The sequence below is a fragment of the Epinephelus fuscoguttatus genome, linkage group LG6, assembly GCF_011397635.1.
Source record: "Epinephelus fuscoguttatus linkage group LG6, E.fuscoguttatus.final_Chr_v1".
In the NCBI taxonomy this organism is placed as follows: domain Eukaryota; kingdom Metazoa; phylum Chordata; class Actinopteri; order Perciformes; family Serranidae; genus Epinephelus; species Epinephelus fuscoguttatus.
Genome location: NC_064757.1, coordinates 33,355,637 through 33,380,547, shown reverse-complemented (window position 1 = coordinate 33,380,547; position 24,911 = coordinate 33,355,637). Strand labels below are relative to the sequence as shown.

At 40.9% G+C, this 24,911-nt stretch overlaps 1 protein-coding gene across 3 annotated transcripts in view; it reads right to left on the bottom strand.

The window, feature by feature from the left end:
• The window catches only part of LOC125890692 (transducin-like enhancer protein 4), a 59,390-nt gene that overhangs the window by 6,553 nt on the left and 27,926 nt on the right, over window positions 1–24,911 (bottom strand). For 2 of the 3 annotated variants that reach the window (XM_049579448.1, XM_049579450.1), the window contains exons 6-17: window positions 24,195–24,269; window positions 21,743–21,944; window positions 18,566–18,582; window positions 8,774–8,896; window positions 6,425–6,478; window positions 6,172–6,324; window positions 5,564–5,696; window positions 4,734–4,921; window positions 3,471–3,547; window positions 3,085–3,334; window positions 2,675–2,922; window positions 618–765 (exon numbers count right to left, since the gene is read on the bottom strand). In XM_049579448.1, coding sequence (XP_049435405.1) covers window positions 618–765; window positions 2,675–2,922; window positions 3,085–3,334; window positions 3,471–3,547; window positions 4,734–4,921; window positions 5,564–5,696; window positions 6,172–6,324; window positions 6,425–6,478; window positions 8,774–8,896; window positions 18,566–18,582; window positions 21,743–21,944; window positions 24,195–24,269 — 1,668 coding nt within the window. The remainder of the gene's footprint in view (window positions 1–617; window positions 766–2,674; window positions 2,923–3,084; window positions 3,335–3,470; window positions 3,548–4,733; window positions 4,922–5,563; window positions 5,697–6,171; window positions 6,325–6,424; window positions 6,479–8,773; window positions 8,897–18,565; window positions 18,583–21,742; window positions 21,945–24,194; window positions 24,270–24,911) is intronic. The other variant, XM_049579449.1, reaches the window with a different exon arrangement.

Here is a 24,911-nt window from a genome sequence, read left to right as displayed (position 1 = left end):
CAAGTACACCCACCAACCATATCACTCTAGAGAAGGAAGTGTGCATCTACTCATGGACAAGAGACTCATGCTCATGACAGCGTGAGATGTAAACATTAATGGCGTCCTCCTCGGCTGAGCTGTGATGTTAGCTATCTCAGTGACGCTAGGTGAGCTAGCAGTAGATGCATGCTTTCTTCTGCATGGTGATATGGTTGCCGGGTGTGGTTTGGTAGAAAGAATATTGTTCCTACATGAAACAGCTCACAACAAGGTCTGTGGATTATCTGAGGAACTGGGTCATGATTTCTGGAAAGGGACATTGCTGTTGAGTTTTTCAAATGAATTTTTCTGATGCTTTGAGCACCACAAGCCGAGTGCCCTCTAGTTCCATTATATTCCAAAGAAGACAGACATCTCTACAGCCGATATCTCCAACAAAGACTAATAAATAGCACAACAGGTAAGAGGGAAAATTTGCACTTTTAATTTGGGGGTGAACTGCCCCTTTAGCATTCATGCAGTGGCATGAGCAGCTCATCAGCTGGTTTAAGTGTTGGAGCTCCTCTAACAGTGGTGGATGTGGTTGCAGCGCTGATAGAAAAGATGTGTTTGTGTGTAAAAACTGTCTGGTGTACCTGGGAGGTGAAGTCGTGCTGCTGAAGCTGTCGGCCCTCTCTCAGGTCCCAGGACCGCACGGTGTTGTCCAGGCCTCCAGTCCACAGCTTGGTCCCATCATTAGAGATGTCTATACAGCTGGCTCCGTCTGTGTGACCCTGGAACTGCCTGCAGAAAAACACAGAGTCAGACAAGCCCATATCCAACAGTAGAGCATTTATCATCAAATCAAAGGACACATGAATATTTGTATCTTTTCTTTGAGAGAAGCTGTTTGGTTGACACCGGCTCAGTCAAAGACTGTTTTAAGGTAAACTTGCAGGAATTTTGGAGTAGTGAGAATGCAAGACTGATTAGCAGTGATTAAGTGATTAACACATTAGCCTCGGGAGAACTTATCACTGATACTGTGAGATGATAATGTGACGGGTTTAATTTAAACCTACACACTGTCTGGCAGTGATTACACAGGGGTGAGAAACACTGCTCTCAGTCTGCAAGGACCATTATCCTCCTGAGACCATGTGTCCTCATATGAGGACATCACATTTTGGGTTTACTGCACCTTATACGTCATTCTGCTTCATTTAGACTTGTTTTCCTCATTTGTGGACACTTTTCTGTGCCATCTAGTGGTAGTAAGACCACAATACACTAATCCATGTAAAAACAAGATGGCCGCCATCTCTGCCAAGTCAGTCTGCAGCTGATCCCGACACAAAAGAAGACAAGGTCCAAAACCTGATCACATTTTATGGTTGAAACTTGTTTATTTATGATTAATAAAGTTTGCAGTTTAAAATGCCAACATATTTTTGTACCTATTTCAGCAACAGTAACCAGCTTAGAGCCTGTCTAGAAAGTAAATATTTGAAGACACTGGGACTTTTGTATTGTCTCACTGGAAGACATTGGGATGAAGTCTCGTTTGAGGGCATTGGGACTTTATTATAGTCTCGTTTGAGGACATTGGGACTTTATTAGTGTCTCGTTTGAGGACATTTGGATGTGGTCTCGTTTGAGGACACTGGGACTTAATTATTGTCTCGTTTGAGGATATTGAGACTTAATTATTGTCACATTTGAGGACAATGGGATATAGTCTCGTTTGAGGATATTGAAACTTTATTGTCAACTTATTTGAGGACATTGGGTTGTACTCTCGTTTAAGGACACTGGGACTTCACTGTCGTCTCATTTGAGGACATTGAGACTTTATTGTCGTCTTATTTGAGGACATTGGGATGTAGTCTCGTTTGAGGACATTGGGACTTTATTGTCGTCTCCTTTGAAGACATTGGGACTTTCTTATTGTCTCATTAGAAGACACTGGGATGAAGTCTCATTTGAGGACACCGAGACTTTATTAGTGTCTTGCTTGAGGACATTTGGATTTGGTCTCGTTTCAGGACACTCAGACTTTATTGTCATCTCATTTGAGAACATTGGGACTTTGCTGTAGTCTCATTTGAGGACATTGGGACTTTGCTGTAGTCTCATTTGAGGACACTGGGACTTTACTATTGTCTCGTTTGAGGACACTGAGACTTTATTGTCGTCTTATTTGAGGACATTGGGATGTAGTCTTATTTGAGGACATTGGGACTTTACTGTCATCTAATTTGAGGACATTGGGACTTTATTGTTTCGTTGGAGGACACTGGGATTTTATTATCATCTTATTTGAGGACATTGGGACTTTATTGTCGTCTCGTTTGAGGACACTGGGACTTTATTATCCTAGAAAATGTTTAGTTTTTATGCTAGTTATATCCTACTCATCCCAGATAGCTAGGAGAAATTAAAAATGCATATCAAACAAAAGTTCAGGTCTCAGGAGAATAGAGTGACACGTCAGACAGTGACCCGAAATGACACACAGCCACTCAAATTAGCCTAACCTCCAATATAACTGTAAACTCTTAAGTTTGTTAGATGGCATTAGTTGTTGTAGGCATTTTGTGTTTAATTGTATCAGGTTCCGACAACTACTTTTAGGTTGGTGAGACATTCAAAATTCGGTTTATCATCCAGCACTCATCAAAACCCTCTCATATCACCCTCCCCAGCTCCATACCTAACCAGAGTCTGGTTGTGAAGATCCCACACAGCTATGTTTCCATCAGAGCAGCAGGAGAAGCAGACCTTGGAGTCGGGGCTGATGGCCAGAGCGTAACACGCAGGTGCTGATGAAGTTAGTTCAGCCTTGATTCGTGGAGTCGGTGTAGCCAAATCCCAGATTGACAAAGTACTCGCCTCGCCCCCAACGATGAGAGTACGCCCGTCCGGAAGTAGCCGACAGGAGCGGATGTAGTTATCTCTGTTCTGATGTGACAGAGGCACAGAAGTAATTTTGTACAGTCATTAAAAAAGCATCACTGCATAAACTAGTTGTTGTGAGCAACAACAGGTAAAACAGTGCTAAACATTTTAAGTAAATATCAGGTAACACTGAGGTGTCATGTATGTAAGGTTCACTGCACTCACAAGGCAGTCCAGCTGGGACACCGGGGTCTTGTTTCCCGGGTGACTGATGTCCCACACCTTGACGCAGCCCTTGCCGCCGGTGTAGACATGACGCGTCGGGTTACTGATGGTGACAGCACACACCACCTCCCCGTGGCTGAGAGTATTGATCTGTCGTGCATGGCGCGGGATGCCGGGGCCGATCAGCGCGTCCGGGGGGAAAGGCACAGGCTGCATTTGTCCATCAGCACTCACATGAAAGGAGTAGGCTCTAGAGAAAAGAGAAGGGTCATGTGGAGGAATGAAGGGCGGAGGGAGAAGAGAGGTGAGAGTGTGGGTAAAGGTGTGCAAATGTGACAAAGAAGATGAGATAAATGGTGATTTAACAGACTGGAAGGGAAACATACGGTTTTCCACCCGGAATGCCAGACAGGTTGGGAGGAAGGCCAGGGACACGTATGTGATGGTGAGGATCAAATCCAACCTACAGAATATGAGAAAGCGTTTAAAATACAACTCAACCATAAACAAAGTACACAAGAACTAGAGCTGCTGGTTGCTGGTATTATGATGATTATCAGTGTCTCTGTTACTCAGCAGAAAAGTCTTCACAAAGCCAGTCTGCTTGCATGCTGCATGTTTGAATTAATCTTTAAAACAAGAAATGACCTGGCTTTTGCAGTTTGCATATTATGCGTCCTGAATGCTGTTTTCTGTATTAGGTGCACTCTAAGCTACAAAGCCTTCACACTATGAGCAGGCAAAAAGATGTCTAGGCCTCTAGGATAGTGCCAAGCTACATAAAAGTTTTATTTTTAGACAACTACGTTATAAACGTTTTTTCAACTAGGGCTGCAACTAACAATTATTTTCACTATTGATTAATCTGCCGATTTTTTTTTCACGATTAACTGATTCATCATTTAGTCTACAAAACGTCAAGAAAATGTGAAAAATGCTCATTAACATTTTCCAGAGCCCAAAGTAACATCTTCAAATTGCTTCTTTTGTCCAACCAACAGTCAAACCCCAAAGAATCTTCATTTACTTTCGTAAATGATGAAGAAAAGCAGCAAATTCTCATATTTAAGAGGCAGGAAGAAGCAAATATTGGACACTGTGGCTTGAAAAATGACTGCAACGATTAATCGATAATAAAATTAGTTGCAGATTGATTTTCTTTCCATCGACTAAACGACTTATCGCTGCAGCTCTAGTTTCAAGAGCATCTAAATGACAACAATTACGATGCAGATAACTGAAATTGAGTCACTGAAATGCTGTTGGTTATATGTACGCCAGACTTCTTAAGGAAAGTTTCTTTTTTTACCCAAATTTGCTCCCTTAGTTTTAAAGTTTTTCAGCCTGCAATTCAACTATTTTAGGATTTTTTTTAAAACTTTGTGCCCTGATCACATATATGGTATCCACAGCTGTAAATCCAGTCATAAAAATCACATCTAAAATAATCCTAATAATCCTAAGTGGCAACAGCAGGCAGATTATTAGAATGATTAAACAACACACTGCATGATATTCTTTTGTTTTGCCCTGACTGACTGTTTTTGTTTTCTATAAGAGAAGCTTGAAGTTAATTCCACACCAGACTGAGTGTGTTGGTTTGTATGTGTACATATACAATGTGAATGCATTTGTGTGTGTTTGGGTACCACTTGTGTGCGTCCGTATGCTGCCACCGCAGCAGCAGCCACCGCGCTCATCTGTGGAGAAATGTTATGCAGGCCGGTGTAGGCTGCTCCGGCTCCGCTCAGCTCTCCGTTCATACCCGGGTGGGGGACCATCCCAAATGGACTGGGGTACGAACAGGGCACTGCCAACGGTGTGCGGAGACCAGGAGCTGCAAGACAAACCACTGTCTGACACAAGCTGTGACATCTGGATCTGAGTTTAGACGCCCTGTTTTATCTCTGTAGCAATGTTTTTGAGAAGCAAGTTTTTGGTTTTAAAAAGCATCTATGTCAGTCAAACTTCTGAGTCATATCCATTATCTTACTGACTACTTCTGCATGCAAAAAATGTTTCTCTTTCATAATGTTTAAAATTAGACGTGTTTCACCTTTGGAACACAGATGTAGGCTTTTCTTTTGGGCATGCATCTCAACCTGAGCCTCGCAAATTCTCAGCGAGTTGTGTTTTGTGTATAGTGCATCCTGACAACGCACACAGTTGATCGTATACAGGCAAGAGGCTGTCTATCGCAAACTGTGGCAAAAGCCTCAGTTGAGACGCATATTCCTAATGCACTGTATACATCTCCAAAAAAAGCTCCTAAAACCTGAATATTATAAACACATCCAAAATGTCTTAATGGGAAATTGCTGCATTCAAAATAAGGCCTAATTCAGAATATCCAAACAAAATATGCTGTTTACATTACCTGTAGTAAATCTGAATATTGTCATATTTGGAATAATATGGAAATTTTAGTGTGCATGTAAACAGTCATTGAGAAGTTTTATGTTCTGTTTGCAACACTCACCCAGCGTCTCTACTCCTGGTGGTTTCCCAGGTGCAGACCTCAGGCTCGGGGTGGTGGTGCTGCTGGGTGTCGGGGCGTCAGAGCGGGATGTGGGGGTGCTGGACTTGGACACAGGCGTTGTGGACTTCTCATTCTACAGCACAAAAAAGCAGCTTCAACTCTTAAAACGCTTTAAAAATTAAATAAAATTAAAAGTCTTTAAACACTTGCGTAAACACTGACTTCAGATGAAGCAGATGTCTCTTTGCAGGAGGATTTTAGAGACACAGCCATTTACAAATTTAATAGCAGAGCAGAAACATTTAAATAATACAGGAACGATCCATGCTGTGAGTTTATGACTCATAAAATTGTCCTTTCCTATAAAAATGTATAAAGTGTTAAACGCTCTCTGTAGTTGAAATAATTCTGAGTTTTTCTCTACATTTTGCCCTTTATTTCCATATCACTTCTGGTTTATTATCTTGCATTCATTAACTCTAAACCTTTATTCTCTTCTATACATTTCTTACTATGATGACATTTTTCCGTATGTCTAAAAATAGAAAACTACCCTGAGAAATGATGAAAAAGAATATCAGGGGGCTGTAATTACCCCAATGACTCACCAAATTAATCTCTTTGGATTTGGATGAAGGTGTGCTGCTGGAGGAGGCGATGGAGGACGGACTCAGCGGAGCATCCTTCTTCAATAGGCGGCTCTTGTCCAATCCGTTCTCCCGAGGCGAGTGGGCAGGACTTCCTCTAGGAGACGCGGGATCCTGTGGTGGGTGAGCACAGGCAGAGACGAGAGAGTAAAATGGATTTATTCTTCCTGATCAGGTAACAAAAGGATGCCATGCTGCCTAAACTGTGTCGTACCTCATTGGAGACATCCACGACCAAGTTGTCGTCACTCTTCTCTCCATCACTTTCCTGCGAGGACACATAGAAGCAATTTTTGTCACAATTTTCTCTGAAATAACTTGAAACTGACAAAAGTTATCAGCCTTAACAACAATATCTTGTCTCATAAGCTTTTAGAGGAAATCACTGTAATCAAATGTTTACTGTAGCTCTTAATGAGACTTCAGCACCTGCACCTTTATCAGTAGTTTGGCTCACTCTTCCTGAGCAAACTGCTCCTGCTGTCTCAGGTTTGATGGGTGCCCTCTCCAGACGGCAAGCTTCAGCTCTTTTCATAGATGTTTAATAGGATTCAGATCAGGGCTAATATAAAGCCACTTTAGAAGAGTCAAGTGTTTTCTCCTTATCCATTCTTGGGTGCTTTTAGCTGTGTGTTTTGGGTCATTATCTGTGGACCCATGACCATAGACTGTATAAAATAATGGGCGTAGCTACTGTGAAGTCACGCAGTGGTTTTTGGACTCACATTTTGGCATTTCGGATGACGCCATCTTGGTTTATAGAGCCAGAAGTGGCCATATTTGGACAAGAGGGTGGAGCCGTAGAGGAGTGTGGTGTGGATCTGACTCACAGACTAGTGAAACCTGGCAGACAGCCTGTCACTTTAAAGGGATAGTGCACCCAACATGAAAATCCACCCATTATCTACTCACCTATATGCCAATGGAGACTCAGGTAAAGTTTTTAGAGTCCTCACAACACCCTCACACATGTGAACGCAGTGCACAGAGAGGCAGTTAGAGCTACAGGCTACAATGAGGCTAAAAACAAATGACGTTTTTCCAAACAACTTTTTATGTCGGAGCTTCAGGACACTTGGATCACTACGGACGAGCAGTATGGAAATATTTTGTGGTTTCAATTATGTGTTTTTGGACATTTGAATCTGGGGCGCCATAAGCCTCCATTAGGTGGAGTTGTGTTGCTAACCCCTCTCTCCTTGGATCTCCGCAAGGGATGTGAGGACTCTAAAACTGCACCCGAGCCTCCATCGGCATATGGGTGAGTAGATAATGGCTGAATTTTTATTTTGGGTGCACTACCCCTTAAGCTTTAACAAGTTGTAAATGGGTGAGTTACGTATGAATTCATCCCCATACAGTTCTCACGCATGTTCACATTAGCTATAGAGACCAAAACTGTTTTTTTGTACTAGGCCGTCAACATGCTTGGCCATTTTAACATGGGGGTCTATGAGGACTGACTTGCTTCTGGAGCCAGCCTCAAGTGGCCATTCGATGAACTGCAGTTTTTGTCACTTCTGTGTTGGCTTCATTTTTAAGCCCCAGAGATTGCTGGTTGCCCATGACCTTTGACTGAATCAGAGCTTCTTCCATGAAGCCCACTTATGCTATAAAAGCGACAAATGGTGTGATCAGAAACTGACGCACCTTGACCTTGGAGTTCAGTCTGTATCTCTGCCAGTTATCCTTGGCTCTTTTTCTACCATTCGCATTATCCTTCTGTTCAACGTAGGATCAATTATCCTCTTGTGGCTTCGCTGAGGCAGGCTGGCTACAGTTCCATGGACCTGAAAAACCTCTTAATGATATTTGCAGCTGTTGTCACAGGAACATCAGTCTGCTTGGAGATGGTCGTCTTGTTGCCTTCATCTTTACTGTATCATGAAGCGTTATTTCAATGAGCTGTAAGGGTACCAATAACTTTGAACACATCTGTATTTAACTGAATTCTCCATCACTAAAAATACAGATAATCAGTGCTTTTATCAAATTCAATATCCCATTTATTTTACACATACAGTCATAAAAAGGCCAATCATAAAATCAAGGTTTTAATTAATGCTCTAAAAGAAGGCTGTGAAGGCGATTTTAATCATTCCTCTGGCATTACTCCTTTTGTATTTTTGCATGTTTTTAATTATCAGATAGAAGTGGTCGAATGGTTCCGTTGTGTAGCGTCCAGATGGCTCGTCTGGCTGCAGAACAAGTCATAAACTGCAACAAGCTGAGTTCAAATCCCAGCTAAGACCTTTGACACGTCAGGTCTCACTCTCACTGCGTTGTCCAAAAACAGAAAGTGTGGGTTTGAGATAATGTCACATACTGTCTGTCAGGCACTGTGGATGTTATATTAGGGAGCTGGCATTCCTCTTTTTCCTCTAAAATGTTGAATATTTGAGCCCAGACTGAATTTTGACCAAAAGTGTAGCCACTGTAGTTCTGATCCCAAAACAATCAAGTTATGAACCTCTACTTTTCCATCATCTTACCCCAGGAATAACAAGTTAAAATAAAAAATATACTTATCAAGTCAGAAAAAGTTAAATTTATGTTGACTCACATAGCGTGTAGAGGCCAGCTCCTTATCATCTGTCTTCTGTTTCTTGCTGTCGGAGGAGTAATCGCTTGAACTCCTGTGCTTCTCTCGGGTCCGGAAACTGGCAGAGGGAGACACAGACGAGCTCTGGAAGAAACAAGCACGAGCATACTTAAAGGGAGATGGAAAGATATTCTCCATTTTAAAAAATATGAGTGTCTAAAAATGTCTATGGACTGAGGAGTCTCTTTTGTCTGTTGTGTGTATCTTTTACTGTGACATGTGGACAATGCTGCAAACTGACAAAGTGCTGGTAAGATTAACACAGGTAAAAGTTTTATTAAGAATACACTACTTCAGTTGAATAAAGAATCACTCACATGAGAATACGGACTTTGAGAGCCACTGACTATTTTTTAATTCAATGTTTTTAGTAGCCACATGAATTGCATGGCTCAAGGTATGTCAATGTCAGTGTGTATCTGTGTCCTCCCCTTTGCTCCAGACAGAAATAACACAACAACTTGTCAAACGGATTGCCATGAAATTATGTATAGACATTCATGATTCCCAGATAATGAATCCTGATGACTTAAGCGACCCTGTGACTTTAATTTAGCTCCACTATGAGGTTAACTTTTGTGGTTTTGAGTGAGATATCTTCACAGGTATTGGATGGCCTACTATTAAATTTGGTACACATGTTTAACCCCCTTTAAGATTAAATTTAAATAACTTAAGTGATTCCTTAACTTTTCATCTAGTGCCATTATTCGACCACAATTTTACTTTGTCCATTTTTTGGCAAGTTTTCACACACCAACAAATTAAACTAAAGCCACTTTAACACTGCCTGTTCAAGGTGGGAATATCACGCCTTTACGCAGCCTTGCTGTTCTGTATATGAGGTACGATTGCGGAATTAGGGGACAGAGTTGTCTCGCCTTTAAGCCACTAAAAGAAGTAACAATAGCACCCAAACAAGCTCTGTATAAACGGGACAGCAGGCAGGATGGGAGCATAGGCGCACAGCTATGACATTTTGACAACGTTTTATGCATGCAACCCATCCGGAGAGATTTTAGAAGTAGCTGATAGCAGTTAGCGGCTAACTCAAAGAGGAAAAGCAGTGGCCAAAAATGTCTGCATTTTTTGTGAATAAAAAGCATTATAACGTTTACATTTCTCAACCGACTGCAATGTTTTATGTTCAAGAGTTTATGATCATGTCTTTGAGGATCTGTGGCAGCCAGCAGGAAACATTTTATTAGCAGCAAAAAATAAGGGGAGTGGAAGTCATGTTCATGTTTTTCTTTTTGATATATTCAAAGTTATATTCCTTAAGATTATTTTGTTTTCCAGAAAGCCTCGACAATATTTACCTTATATATTAAGTCCAGCGTTCCTGCACAGGATTCTAATTGCTACAGCTTTACTGTTGGTAATTCACTGAATTCACTAAAACTAGTGAAGTGTCCACTCAAAACAAGCCTGTTTTGAATGGGCTGATTGCTCATCCTGTGGTATTACTGCTCAACTTCAGCATCAACTTCAACTCCACACTGCATTACCTGAGTAACACACTTGGGCCCCAAACAGCTCTAGATATATTATGATGTTCAGTAATAAAAAAAACATTAGATTGTGTTGCTACTCAAATTCACTGTACCCTGAAATAACATACAAACAGCCCCCAGAGCACTTAAAAATATGCAACTCAGTGGTATACTAAATACTTACTGTGTACTTCTACGTGCACTTCAGAGGAAAACATTATACTACTACAAACCTGATTTGCAAATCTGATTCAATAAAACATTCAATACATTCAATAAAATACAGTAAAAAAACAACACAACAATATTTTAACAGTTGCCCTTTGAACTACTCTCTACCACAGAAAAAGTCCCACTGAAAACAGTTGACAGCGTGTTCTGTAAACTTCCTGAGTAACAGGGGCACTGACATTTAAGCAAGCAGCGAAATCCATTAACGAAACCCCTCCACCTCCTTTGTATTACTGAGTGAAGGTAGATATATCATAAAATTAGAGCAAATAAATCACAATAGAAGAAGTAAGCAAGGAAATAACTTTTTATATTTGTAGCCTGGGTAAACCAACCCTTTAATACTCAAAATTTGATTGCATTTAGTGCTGTCAATAAAAGGAAACTGAGTGTAGGGTCTGTTCAGGTGAAATCATTACCTATGTCAATAAACACAGGTATATATTAGGTCTACTTTATAGCTTACAATTTAAAGATATCCAATGAGGAATCCTACCGAAAGACATAGTTAAAGAAGTGAAACATCCTCTCTGAGTGGATCCCTGAAGTGGCTCTTAAATGGCTACACTTTCCTTTCTAAAGACCACGTTAGGTTAAAGGAAAATTACTGACATCTTATGCTCAGGACAGGGTGCAAAGCACAAATACAACTTAAACGCTACAAATCCTCTGAGTGTGTCAAGACTTTTACTTTGAGCTAAATTAGGACCAATAGCACGCAGCCAGACAGCAACGCAAACAGCGCAAACTCAACTCAACGGCTGGATTTCAACACCACTTTAAAGAACTCTTCTTGTCAAAACCATTTCACTTTGACTGTATCACACAATAGCAAAGCAGCGCTACATCCTTGACAGTCTGACTGCACCATCGTGGCTTGAACTTCGCTGCATTATATTTGAAATGTGGAGGGGGGGGAAGCAGAGGGGGGGAGTTGCTCCATTGATGTCTCTCTTTTGTTAATCAAATATGGCATCCTTTAAATACCATTACTGAAGGATTAATCCTCTTTGAGAAGCAAAGATCAAAATAAGGTCAGCTAAACATTTCCCCTCTTGCTCAGCCTGTCCCTGCTGATCGCTCCCTCCCTCTCATTGGGAGGCTCTCCTTACCCGGCACACGACGGACAGAGAGAAGAAAAATAAAGCAGGACCTTTAACTCGACCTTTCCACTAACTCACGCTTGTAACCTTTCCACTGCCCTTTGCCGTGCTGCAAGTGTTGATGACAAAGATTCTGTGGGGGAGGAGTGACGGTCGGCATGTGTGTGTCTGTGTGTGTGGGTCAGTGTGGTCGGGCAGCACTTGTACCTGTTTACACTTTAGTGCTCCGTATGTGCAAACAATGTTGAGATGTCAGTGTGTATACAGGTGTCTCTTCTTGAGTGAGACAGAGCAGGTTGAGCTCCCCCCCCCGTCTCTGTCTCTCTTTGCAGACTGATTAGATTAATTAGCCTGCAAATTAGCTCTTTGAAAAACATCAAGGCAAATTAATTTTTGCTGCAGAGACAAATGAAGGCTCCGCCGGCAGTACAAGCACGGTGAGTGTTAAGAGCCGTGTGGCGTGACTGGGTGAAAGTATTAATTTACCAGCACATCATAATTATATTTGCCTCCCTGTTTCAAATTGATTCTTCAAGTCGTGATAATGATACCTGTAACCTTCACTGTTTTGCTCTGTTTCAGTTCCGCAAAAAGTTTGACATCTCTCCTGTAATGAAACGCCCAGAGTGAATAAACTTCTCTTAATTAATGTTGTTCAAAGGACAGTTCACCCCAACATCAGAAATGCATATTCTTCCTCTTACCTGTGAGGATATTTATCAATCTAGATTGTTTTGGTGTGAGTCGCTGAGTGTTGGAGATATCTGGCGTAGAGATGTCTGCCTTCTCACGAATATAATGGAACTAGATGGCACTCGGCTTGTGGTGCTCAAAGCGCCAAAAAAACACATTTGAAAAATTCAACAGCAATGTCTCTTTCCAGAAATCATGACCCAGTTACTCAAGATAATCCACGCACTGTCTTGTGAGCATTTTTATGTTGGAACTGTTTTCTTTCTACCGAAATACACCCACCTACCGTATCACAGTGGAGAAGGGAGTGTGCATCTACATGTGTAGCAGAGTCTGTAATGTATGTAATTCCACTTGCTATTATTGCTATAATGTGATTAGTCTGAGTGGGCGGAAGTTTGCTGCAGAGATCAGCCTCTCATTGGGCGGAACGAGCCACCCGCTGAAGTCCCGCCCTACCACCTCCGGTTGCAGTTTTCAACACGTCCTTTACTAACTTTTGCGGTGTTTGATTTTGCGGGGATGTAGATGTGATAGTCATGCACTTATGTAGTTATGTGGTTACACCAGTTATTGGCTCAAGGGCACCCTCTCTCAGAGGTGGTAGGTTAATGCCACTGCAGGCGTTAAAACATTGCCAGTCGTGCCCGAGGTGAGTAGTTGAGCACAGCACTGTGTACAAATATTGTGTATTAATGTCCATATGTCCACCATATGAACATACATGCCCTGTGTGGTATGGAAATGGGACTGGAATAAGTTACAAGTGGGTTGCTGTACTTTTTAAGTGATGAAATGTTCAAATAACGGCATACTGTTCCTGTTTAGATACATATGTTTGTATTATTGTAGTCGTATTAATAATTTGTTGTCAGTAAACGCCACTACAGGCGTTAAAAACGTTGCCAGTTCATGAGAGACGTGCCTGAGCGTGCTTTGTGTGAGCTGCCTGTTACGAGCCAACTGTAAGACTGACCAGTACATATTCTGTTCCTGTTCAGAGAATGGCGGCATTAAAAGGACGACGAGCCTCCTCATTATTGTCCACGTAACGCAGATTCAAAGGGTTGTTTACCAGCATTTACAGCGAGGCCTAACTGAGGACAGTTAGACATGGATGAAAGGCTTGTGCTTGTGAGATGTAAGCGTTGATGGCATTCCTCGGCTGAGCTGCAATGTTAGCTAGCTCAGTGGTGCTAGGTGAGCTAGTTGTAGAAGCATGCTTCATTCTGCACAGTGACACTGTTGGCTGGTGTAGTTTGGTATAAAGAAAATAGTTCCTACATAAAACTGCTTACAACATTTTGGCTGGTGGACAGGTGGGCACCTTAACACCTTTTATCTGCACACTCTCACCACACCAAGGTGACACAGAGCTAGTTGAAAATCAGCAAAGTATCCATTTAAGGTCCTTGCTCAGGGGCCCCTCAGTTGCAATGCTTTTCCACTTTCCGCGTTCACTCAGATTTATCCCGCCAGTCTGGAGACTGAACTGGCACAAACTCACATTTCAACCCTTTCTGCTACAGTACCACTGCTCCCTAGATTTCTTTAAAAAACCTCAACTTTTGTGCCAATGTGCTTAAAGTGCTCAGAAAAAATGTGAAATGTGAACATTTTCATTTTCACTTACATTTACATGCCATCAGGGCAAGACAAAAACAGCTTCTGAATGGACCTGGCAGTGTGGGGTTTTCTTAAAAACACGATAATTTGTATGTATTCACAGCAAATTTAGCTAATTATACAGCATGTTAAATGGACGCAGTATTGACAGCGCCATTACTCTAGATTAAATCTTCACTTCGTTTCATTTCCACTGTTCCTCTTTCTTTTTTTCCTCCCTTAACCAAGACATCACTAGTTTGTCACCACTATTTGGAAATACTGTATTTCATTCTCTTTGTTTCTGCGCTTCCTTTGCTCACTAAAACGTCAGCTCCGTTCACACCAAAAAACCCTTTTCAACTTTAGGTTCAAGTCAGTTGGTTCACTCAATAACCTCCGATCCTTCTGTCCAACTCAATTTGTTTCTTATTCTGCAGCCAGCACAGCATGGAGGGCCACGCTGTACACTGTATAGAGGTTTTAAAAAGAGCATCCCGGCATGAACAAAGAAACTGACTGCAGCTTACCAGTGTAGAAAAACGGGACAAAAAAATACAAAAAAGAAGTGTGATGGCCACTGCAGCAGTCGCGCTAATGACAAGCTGCAGCATGTTTACTTTGAACAAGTGATTCATTTGAAAAGGTCATTCTAACACTGAAAACGGCCTCATTGGCAATTCATTCTCACCTTTTTTCCTAAACATACAGTACATAATCAAGGATGTTAACTTTATTAAAGAGAGGTTTTACCTTGAGGGATCATAACTAAGGCCATTGCTTTTTCAGAGAAAATCTCTTTTAATTGCAACTACTCCAAACACGTCTCCTTTCATCACATAGTGGACTGGAAAGCGAACAAATACACATACAAAAAAGAAAAAAAAATAATGGCATTGACAACTGAACTAACAATTAGCTTCATTAGATAAGTGTGTTTGACAGGCCTGAGGAGGTGAAGTCCTTGAACACACCACGACTACACAATAGACCGTCTTTATTGGCAAAAAAAAAAAAAAAAAAAGTATGCAGACAGACACACATGTATGTCTGCACCCACATACCTTTATCAGTGCGCAAGGTGCTAACGCCAAGGACATTAAGGCACAGATGTTCATGCAATTCAGACACACTGTACCCCGTGGACTGTTGCCAAGGCAACTGTAGACCACTGACAAGGGGCTTATTGGTTTCATGAAGTGACTGTTGGCTGTGTGTTCTCACAGGGCGCTAATAAAAGGCATTCATCATTCTGGTCCCTCTATCTTTACCACTGATTTCTGACGACCTCACACACACACACACACACACACACACACACACAAAATGCACACTGCTAATCGCTCCCATCATGGTGCCGACAGCTGTGTGTGTGTGTGTGTGGAGGAGGATATCCTACATGGGGGGCAGGAGATAACATATTAAACATTCCTCCTGTCTCCACCTCCTCCAAAACCACCAGAGAACACCCACAACCTGCTAAACACATTCATGTGTATGTGTGTGTGTGTGTGTGTGTGTGTGTGTGTGTGTGTGTGTCCGTGTCTGTGTGAGCGAGCGAGCTGCCGGAATAAAGAAATGCTAATCTGCTCATTGAGTATTCAACAAACCAAATGTTTGCCTTGGGAAAAAAAGCTCAGCTTAAGGGACTAATTACTACAAGTGCTGGATGTAATGTTGCTCTGTTGAACTGAATCTTTTTGCCCCCTCCTTCCTTCACTAGTCAGACATGTGCTTTTTTTCTTTTTGTCTCTTTTTCACGCGCTTCTTCTTTCTTCCTCTCTGCCTCCATTTGCACAAATCAGAATGTTTTAAATACGTATTTTGTTGTTTTTTACAGTCTATGTGGAGATACATAAATGTAGAATGTGCAGAATGTTTTGATGACTGAGTGCCAATTTAGGGAGCCAGGATATGATTGAGGGCCGCACAGGAAAAGCGCACACATTAAATAAATATCTTTTCCATCTAAATTCCACATTAAACTGCCTAGATGCACTGAAATCGCTGACATTAGCTAACGTCTCGAGCTTTATAAATAGAAGATAATTTTTGGTGTCACTAGTTGACATGCAACCAGTAGCTTTCTACAATGTCATTTTTAACCTTACAGATGCTTCGCCAGTGTCCAGACCTCTGAATCCGCCCATTCAACTGAGTTCGAGTTGACGGCTTCATCTGCTATCCTTACATAAAACAATGGTGTCCTGGTTTAAATAAAAAACAACCAATAAGTGCAGTGGGGGGACTTGATAAGCCAATCAACATCAGAGGTGGGACTAACGCCATTGCCAAGCATTGACAGGCGTTGTCAAGCAGTGCGCTTAAACCAATGACGAGTAATAACGACAATGGCGAGCGCTATAAACAAGATAGAGGCTGCTATCAAGGCTGTTCTAAATCAACATGTCTGCTCAGTATCGCCCAACATCGTTTTTACTTCCCTCAGCTCCACTCTTAAAATCCCTGCAAAACAAGTACAGTGGCATAGCTACGCATCATTCAGTACGTTTACATGCAGCTTGATAAAATCAAATTATTGGCTTAGTCCGACTGAAACTGGACTTTTAAATGAATGTAAACAGCGTAGTCCGACTGAAATTGGACTCTCCGTAGCTCGACTAACACACCTAGATAATTAGTTTAAAAATCAAACTATTGCTGCATGTATCCACTTAGTCCGACTGGAGTCGGACGTGGCGTTCTGCACATGCTCAATTTTTTCTTTCACAGGCTTTCACCCGGAAGAAGAAGATGACGTAGCAACAGTGCAGTAACTTCCGGAAAAACAAACACCATGGCGACAGAGAAGCAGAGGACACACTTATGGACAGATGAGGAAACTACATCCATGTTCTGACAGCTAAAGGAGCGAAACATTTTGAAGTTTATGGATGGTAGGAAAACGTGAAATGCAGATTTATTTTAAAACGTTTCTGAACCTGAACTAGTTAAATACGCACCATATTGAAAAGGACACAATGCCGCCTATCAAGGCGGAGTCAGATGTACTTGGTCAGAAATTCGATTTTCTCTTCTGCATGTATACTCAGACAAGACGAGAAGTCCGACTTGACTGATTAGCCGAGCTATGAGATTAGCTCGACTACTGTAAACATACCGATTGTGGACCCTAAATGTACATTGTTCTCTATTGACTGGTTAAACTGGACGCAATGTCAGACTGAAGATTTGGCAATTATGTTTGAAACAGACAAAACAGATGCTTGCTAGATGGGTGAAGTTCACGCAGTAACAGAGTAGTGTATTAAATGTAGGCGATTAAAAGTTCAGGGGCAGCACAAAAGGTGTCTGAGGGCCCCCACTGGCCTACTGGTCGACTCTGAGAAACTATGAATTAGTGTAGTGGCTCCTTAAACTTTTGACACCACGGACCACCTCAGAAAATATGACCCTCTCCGGGATCATCACTATGACAAACATTAACATACAGTAGCACAGGCCTACGCGATTCAGGATCAGACAGCTCACACAGGAAGCTGGTTTATCCCTAATCAGAAGATTATTCATTGCTAACCGTTGTCGGCCAAACTGTACAAAGGGTTAGCACTAGAACTGGCACTGTGCCAATATTTATCATACACCACGAGTGGCAAGCCTTCATCAGGTGTTGAGACTTCAGTGGCGCTGCTTAAGTAGCCACTAGCACTTGGGTTCAGTCGATTGTCATCCACTTCAACAGGGCAGCTCAAAATATTCTCCTCCTGATCCACACTTCTTTTCCTGATAGTTCCCTTTTGTAGCCATGACTGCAGTGTTTTTAAGCAATTTATCTTGACTCAGTGCGCTATCTTGCCATCACAGTTTAGCTCACGACTTATGTGCATGCTACGTTCACACTACAAAGCAGAGGGTGCTTGCTTACCACCTGTGGTAAACTTACCAGTGGTCTTGTGGCTCAGAGGACACTGATGGTCTGATAGGGAAATTATGCTCTTAGATTCTGATCATTAAATCATATTTAAGTCATGAGCCACATTTATATTTAAAAAAATGTGTGTTAAAATGTGAAAATTAAATATGTTTCTATATCTACATACATAAAGTATATGTAATATTAAACATCTCTGTTAAACATAGAATTGTCCTCCACTAAAAACTGCTCTAGTTTCATGTTTAAATAAAACCTGAACATGCTGCACATTATCATAGAAACATTACAGTCATTTACACTGTAACTATATAACAAACAAGTTGACAACAATATTCAAATAAATGTGGCAAAGTATATGCCAATAAATTAATAGCATATCTTATCAATCAGAGCATGTTTCAGGTTTTGAGCTAATTTTTCCTTCATAGTCACTTCACTCACTTCATGTTCTTTGCATATGATATCAAATATTATCTCCGGCCACTAGCAGGCGTGTTGCGAATAAAAATGAATGAAGAAACATGGTTAGGAATGTTGATGGTAGGAGAAGAAACTGCTGGCCAAATATCTGAATGTTTGTCTGTATTGCAGTTGTGTCACCTTAAGGTATTATTATTATTATTTTTTTTTTTTTTTTTTTATCTTTATCGTGCTTGGTTGAGTGAGAAAAAAATGAGACAGTACAGCAGGAACACATCAGTATGTAACAGAGAGAATGAATGGAATTACTTACCTTGACCGAGTCCCTGTCTGAGGAGGCGGAGGGCAGGAGACAGGGAAAAAAAAAAGACTAATTAAGGCGTTTAATGTCTCAGCAACAAGCACAATCGTTCATGAGCAAAGGTAGAGACAAAGAGAAACAGACAGATAATTAAAAATTTGTGCGTACACACACACACACACACACACACACACACACACACACACACACATACACATGAGGAAAGAGAGAGCAGTACGTCTAATGATGGATTGCCATTGTTACTGATTCTCGTGCCTGATGATCACATTACCTGAGCTATCATTACTGCCAGCTAAAGCTAAAATTACATAACTCAGAATGTTCCTGTTTATTCTGCCTACTAACCTACAGCATGTCAAGTAAAATGTACTGCCGGGAAACAAAGCAGAGATAAACGATTACACTGGCTGACTGTACTCTGTCAGTACAAACACCCTGTTTGCATAAAGACAAATGTATGAAACACTGCAGCAGCTGCTGGTGCAACAACAAGCAGTCTGAAAGTTTAAAGATGGCCGTCAATCAGCTCTCTCCTGAAAAATGTTGCTGAAGGCTTATCAAAACCAGTAAGAGGTTAAAAGTAGGGTTGCAAAGGTACGAGATTTTTTTAATAGTATTACACTATTATTATTATTATTATTATTATTATTATTATTATCAATTACAGTGGCCCTTAAAGGAATGAACATACTCTGAAACTAGAGGTGGTCCATATCATCTCGCTCACAATAATACCAGTATTATTTTAAATATATGAAAAATTCATACCGTGATACTCGCGATATTTCGGCTTGTTGACATTTTTACATCCCTGTTACCCATGGCAACAACGAGCATGCCTGAAAGCGAAACTATTAAAGACTCTGCAGTGGTTCCAAAAAGAGGAGCAGCTTCAGTAGTGTGGAATAAACTGTGGCGCCCTGAATGTTGTATGAACAGTCCCGGACTTCTCAGACTCTTTTAGCGAGTTTTAGCGAGGGAACTCAGTCAGCGGCTCCTCTGGCAGCAGCACAGCGTCTCTCCCTCTCCTTTCTCACAGTGTGCACACAGGAGTCAGTGTTATCGAGTGATTTTGTCATAAACCTTTGGTAATGTAAACCTGCGTGCTGCTCGTGGCTTGACAAAAAACTACAGGTGTGAATGTACGATAGATATGGTGACATAGCCTGTCACAGGTTACAGCGTGATGATTAGAGGAGAAATGGCAGAGCATAAAGGTCCAGGTGGAAAAAAAACAACTCAATCATTTAGGATTTTGCTAAAAGAAGGAAATCCCCTGTTGATTTATATAGATCCCAGGGGACTTTTTTGTATTTGGGAGCTGTTTAAATGTGTAATTTGTGGTAGATTTTATCTTGCTGATCTATTAATATTGTATACAGAATCTGAATCTCACTCTGAGTTACTGTTGTTGGTCACAAACTAAAGAAATGAGAGATCATTTTCATTTAGTTTTTTCTGAATATCTGAAGGCAAACTGTAAAACTATATCACTTGTTTTGTTGTAATTCTATTTTCTTAAATTAATAATAATTTATTTATTTATGTATTTCTTTTTTTTTTGCTAATTTGTCATATGATCAGTCACACAGCCATCACTGAAACCATTTTTTCAAAAAATGGAAGTATGTGAAAAAAGTCTGACGGGAAGCGGAGGAGGAAACGAGATGTGTAGGTGAGATTTTCCATCGTGCTGGCTTTTTTCTTCCCCGATATCATAGATATGCAAATGCACATGGCATGGTAACTGTCAATTTTCATACCACAGTATACAGTGAAACGGGTATACCATTGCAACCCTAGCTGCAAGATGACATTAGGTTACATTTGTTGTAGTTTCTTCCTCTGAGCAGAGAGAAAATACACTTTCTGTGATTATCAGGCCTGATTACATTAGACAAGCCAGCAGCCTGAATGTGCATACTATGTACACATGATCAGCTGTTTGTATTTATTGCTAATTTCTCTGAAAGTAAACATATTTCTCCTGAAAATGTTGTCTGAAAAGTTGCTGGATTTGTAAATTAAGAAGCACAGGGGGTCAAAATGACATTGTATTTGGCAACAATGTAAAAAAAAAAAAAGGAAACAGCATGCATTAGAATAATAACATGCATTTAAAAAGACAAATAAAGAAAGCTCATATTTCCTACATACTGTCCACGCTGATTCGCAGGAACTCAAGTGAAGGAATCAGATTGTTATTGATCGCTCCTAATGGGGATAAGTATTACCTGAGTTAGCAGCTGTTTGCTTTACTGCAGCTACAGGGCAAGGTTAACTGCTCGACTGCACTGTAAAAACCCTCACAGTCGTGCTGCAACAGAGTAATTAAGAGCTGGCGCACACTGTTTCCACACACACACACACACACACACACACAAACACAGTCTCTATGTACTGTAATTAAATGCTTGAGCTGAAAGTCAGCTCGCAGAAGAATTAGAGGCGTTCTGCGTGTACAGAAGAAAAGAGGCATCATGGTGGGTGTGTATCGCTCTCTATTAGGCCAATTAAAACGGCATAATGACAAATCAGTTTTTAATTGCTTTAACTGCTGTTCATTCAGAGTACCAACAATTAAGCATCAGCCAGTGCAAGTGCTGGTATAATTCATAACTTTGACTGAATATTCCAGACATGTAAAATTAGTTTGGGATCATTAACTGAACAAAAGATAAAAGCATCACTATTTATGTCTATTAAACACATTTAGCATCTGGTTATGAATGACATAAAACAGCGAAGTTTGTGTCATTTGCATCAAAGCTTGACATGTTATATTGGGTTGTCTGTTTTTTTAAATACTTCAGATAAATAAAATTATATCTTAGCTCGGTATATATATGTAGGTATAATCTGTCAGTGGAAACCTCAACGATAAAAAAGTTAAAATGAAGCATTGATAATTTATATATCCCCTTCTCATGTATTTACATCATAAGAAGAAACAGTAAAGTAGAATGAAACTCTCGATTGTAATAAATAACAATGGAGGAGGAAGTAATCTCACAAAAACAAACTTCACATTGTGGCTGTTTAACACATAAACAACCAGTAATGCACGCTTAGATTTATTGCAGACATAAAGACGCCAAAAACTGCCCACACATGTACATAAACACATCCACACCTACTGTACACACACACATGCAGAGCAGGCCTTACCTCTCGGGTGTTCGCTGTTGTTGTCGTGGTGTTTCCTCTCGTCTTTGAGCGGCAGCTGGTGGCTCAGAGCAGACGACAGAGCCAGCAGGCTGGCAGTACCGGCCCCGGGAGGCAGCGGGGGCTGGAGGCCCGCTGGGTGTGGCGTGAGCGGGACGGGGATGGCGTGGCCGTGGGAGAGGTGCTGAGCCTGGAGCTGCTGCTGCTGAATCACACACAGGAGTCATGATTAGTGTGATGCTGGATTTTGACAAACCAGATGCTGGGATGGGAAGACAGGAGGGACAAAATAAGAGCTGGGAAAGGAAAGAAGCATTTGGAGCACCAAATCGTGACTGAACATCTGGAGCCTGACCAGGACTGGATATTAGAGATAATACAAATACTTTAAATCATACTCAATTTATTTTAAAGTCTCTGGGTACCTTAATATACGGCAGGTGTGTCAGAGGAAAGCACAACGTGAATAAAAATGAAAAAGCTCTCACTTACTGCTGGTATATTTTACTTTTATGATGTGAATAAATAAAAAAATATCAGCAGTATAGCACAAGCAGTGTGTAGGAGGTGAGCTTTTTTTAGCAACCTAAAAAAAAGAAAAAAGAAAATAAATAAAAATTATATTATCACCCAATTTTTTTTTAATAATTTATTTATTTATTGCTGTTATTGTTGTTTTTTTGAATAATAGGAAATTAACATTTCTTAGGCCCCCTTTAAGGGTAACGGCATTATTTTTCAACCTGGACCTTAATTTCTTCATGTTTTTTGTGACTAATGAGAAATAGGTTGCACTGTAACCACTCAGGGCATGTTTGCAGCATCAGTCTATGTCCACCAAAAGTGCCCGTTTTGCCACAGGCTCAGATTGTTATCCTACGTGTCTGGCAACATTATGAAAGAATCCCTACAGAGATAGACCCTCTTGCTGAAAAGTAAAATCCTTTTTGTTTAACTAGAAACAGCCCCAAAATCACCATAGCCAAACCCACCAGACTCCATTCAAATAAAGAGTAATTTTAGCGTGTATAGAGACAACATATTTTCACATCTAACTGAGTAAATTAGGAGTTTATTTCTACCAACCCAAAGTTGGTGATTGGTAGAAAAATGGAAAGATGACCCAAGATGGTTTTTTTTGGGTTTTATTCCGTTTCTGTCGACTCTGAATATAGCGTGTTTTGCGATAATAAAATGACTGTTTATTTAAATGGAGTCTGGTGGGTTTAGCAGTAGTGATTTCACGCTTGTTTTTGGTCAAACAAAAATGATCTTGCTCTTTAACAAAAATGACTATCTCTGTAGGGATCCTTTCCATAATGTTGTCAGACACTTGGAATAATAATCTGCGCCCATCAGTGGCAAAAACAAGCACTTCTAGTGGACATAAATGGAAATGCCTCTCACTCAGTGATGAACCCATTTTAAAAACTGTTGTTTCCATCAGTCACTTTGAAACAAAAACATGGGAAAATTGGGTCCAGGTTGAAAAATACAAAAGTTACCCTTTAAATGTAACAAGATTTGTTCGTGGCAGGACATTTTGCATTTAACTGTTCAGTGCCCTCTGGTGGACAAACTAGTGACACCGTGTCCAAATTACCCCAAAGTCATTCTCGCAACCCATCAGCTGTATTCGGCGATACAGCCTCTGGGGGCAGACCCCTGATTTTTTGGCATTCCGGTTTGATTTGGGCAGAGGAGGCGAATTTCCGTTTCCGACTTCCGTTTATATATAAGTAAATATGCTGAACCATTGTGATGGATTCAGAGTTTGCAGTGACGCCAATTATGTTCCGCCTCGTTTGTTCACCGCACAGGCCGTTTAACCTGGCAACAACTGCAGCCGGTTCTATCGTGATTGGTCACACGAACTACAAACAGCCTACAACCGGAAACCAGGGCTCTTCCGCTCTTCTTCCGGAGGCAAGATCTCTGCGGTTTACCTACAGATTCTACATTCAGTGAATGTAGAATCTGTAGACTACCCCAAAGTAAATACGTATCTACTCTGTACTGCGATTCCTTGTTACTCGTCTGTCAATTTATAAGCTGATACTCCTGATGATGATGATGATGATAACCCTGTCTGATGATATTTGCTTTGCTGATATAAATGACTGCAGAAAGCAATAAATAGGTGCTTTTGGGATTGTAGAGTGTACATTGTAAATCTCAATAGAAAAAAGCTGACCCAGGATTATAACATGAAAAATGTACTGGCCAGTTTACGTAACGTTGGTGTAAACTGGTCGTGTTGTCCATTCATCTCTTTCTCTTCAAGAATAAGCAACTAACTGGTTCACTCACTGCATTAGTAATTAGTGCTTAGTTCCAGGATCATCTTAAAAATTCTCTTTGTCTGTTACTCTCTCTGAACATTTTCCTCTGTTAGATCTGTATTACAGCATCTCCTGTTATTGTGTGTGTATGTGTGTGTGTGCAATACACCCACTCCTATGATGGCGTTGAGTTCAGCCATGGTGACCTGCTTGGCCCGCTCCACTGCCTGCACCACCTGCTGCTGATGCTGAGCAAGAGACAGACAGACAGACAGAGTCGATCAGAGAAAGTGAGATATCAAAACAGCAGCTGAGGCAGAGAAAAAAAAAGACCTGTTAAATACAGACATCTGGATTTTTAAATAGGGATTATGATAGTTATAACCTCTGTGGACAAACAGAAGGAACAACAAAAACAAATGAATTCCTCCTACACAGCTCTCTGGTATAAATGAAAATAACACTTTCCACACCTCCCATCAAACTGATACTGTTTCCATCTACATCCATCACTCAGCTTCTCCTATCAGACTGGAATCACAGCTAAATGGCAGCTGTCAGTCAGTCGCACTGTAACATTACACAGCCTGACATTCAGTTATCAATCAACACTGCACTGATAATAAAACCTGACAAACTGTTGTACATCTCATTAAACCAGCCATAATGCTCAGTAACAGAGGGAGCTACAGGATCTAACTGTGCCTTGAACCAGATCTACTTTAAATTCTATCAGACAAAAAGATACACCTCAGAGGCGCTTTTTACACACGCCCTTATGCTACGTTACCGTTCTGTATAAAAGGTACAATCCCAGAGTGGGGAGACAGAGTTGTCTCACTTCTAAGCTGGGAATGAAGGTAGCAATAGCAGTGAAATGGTGGGACAGC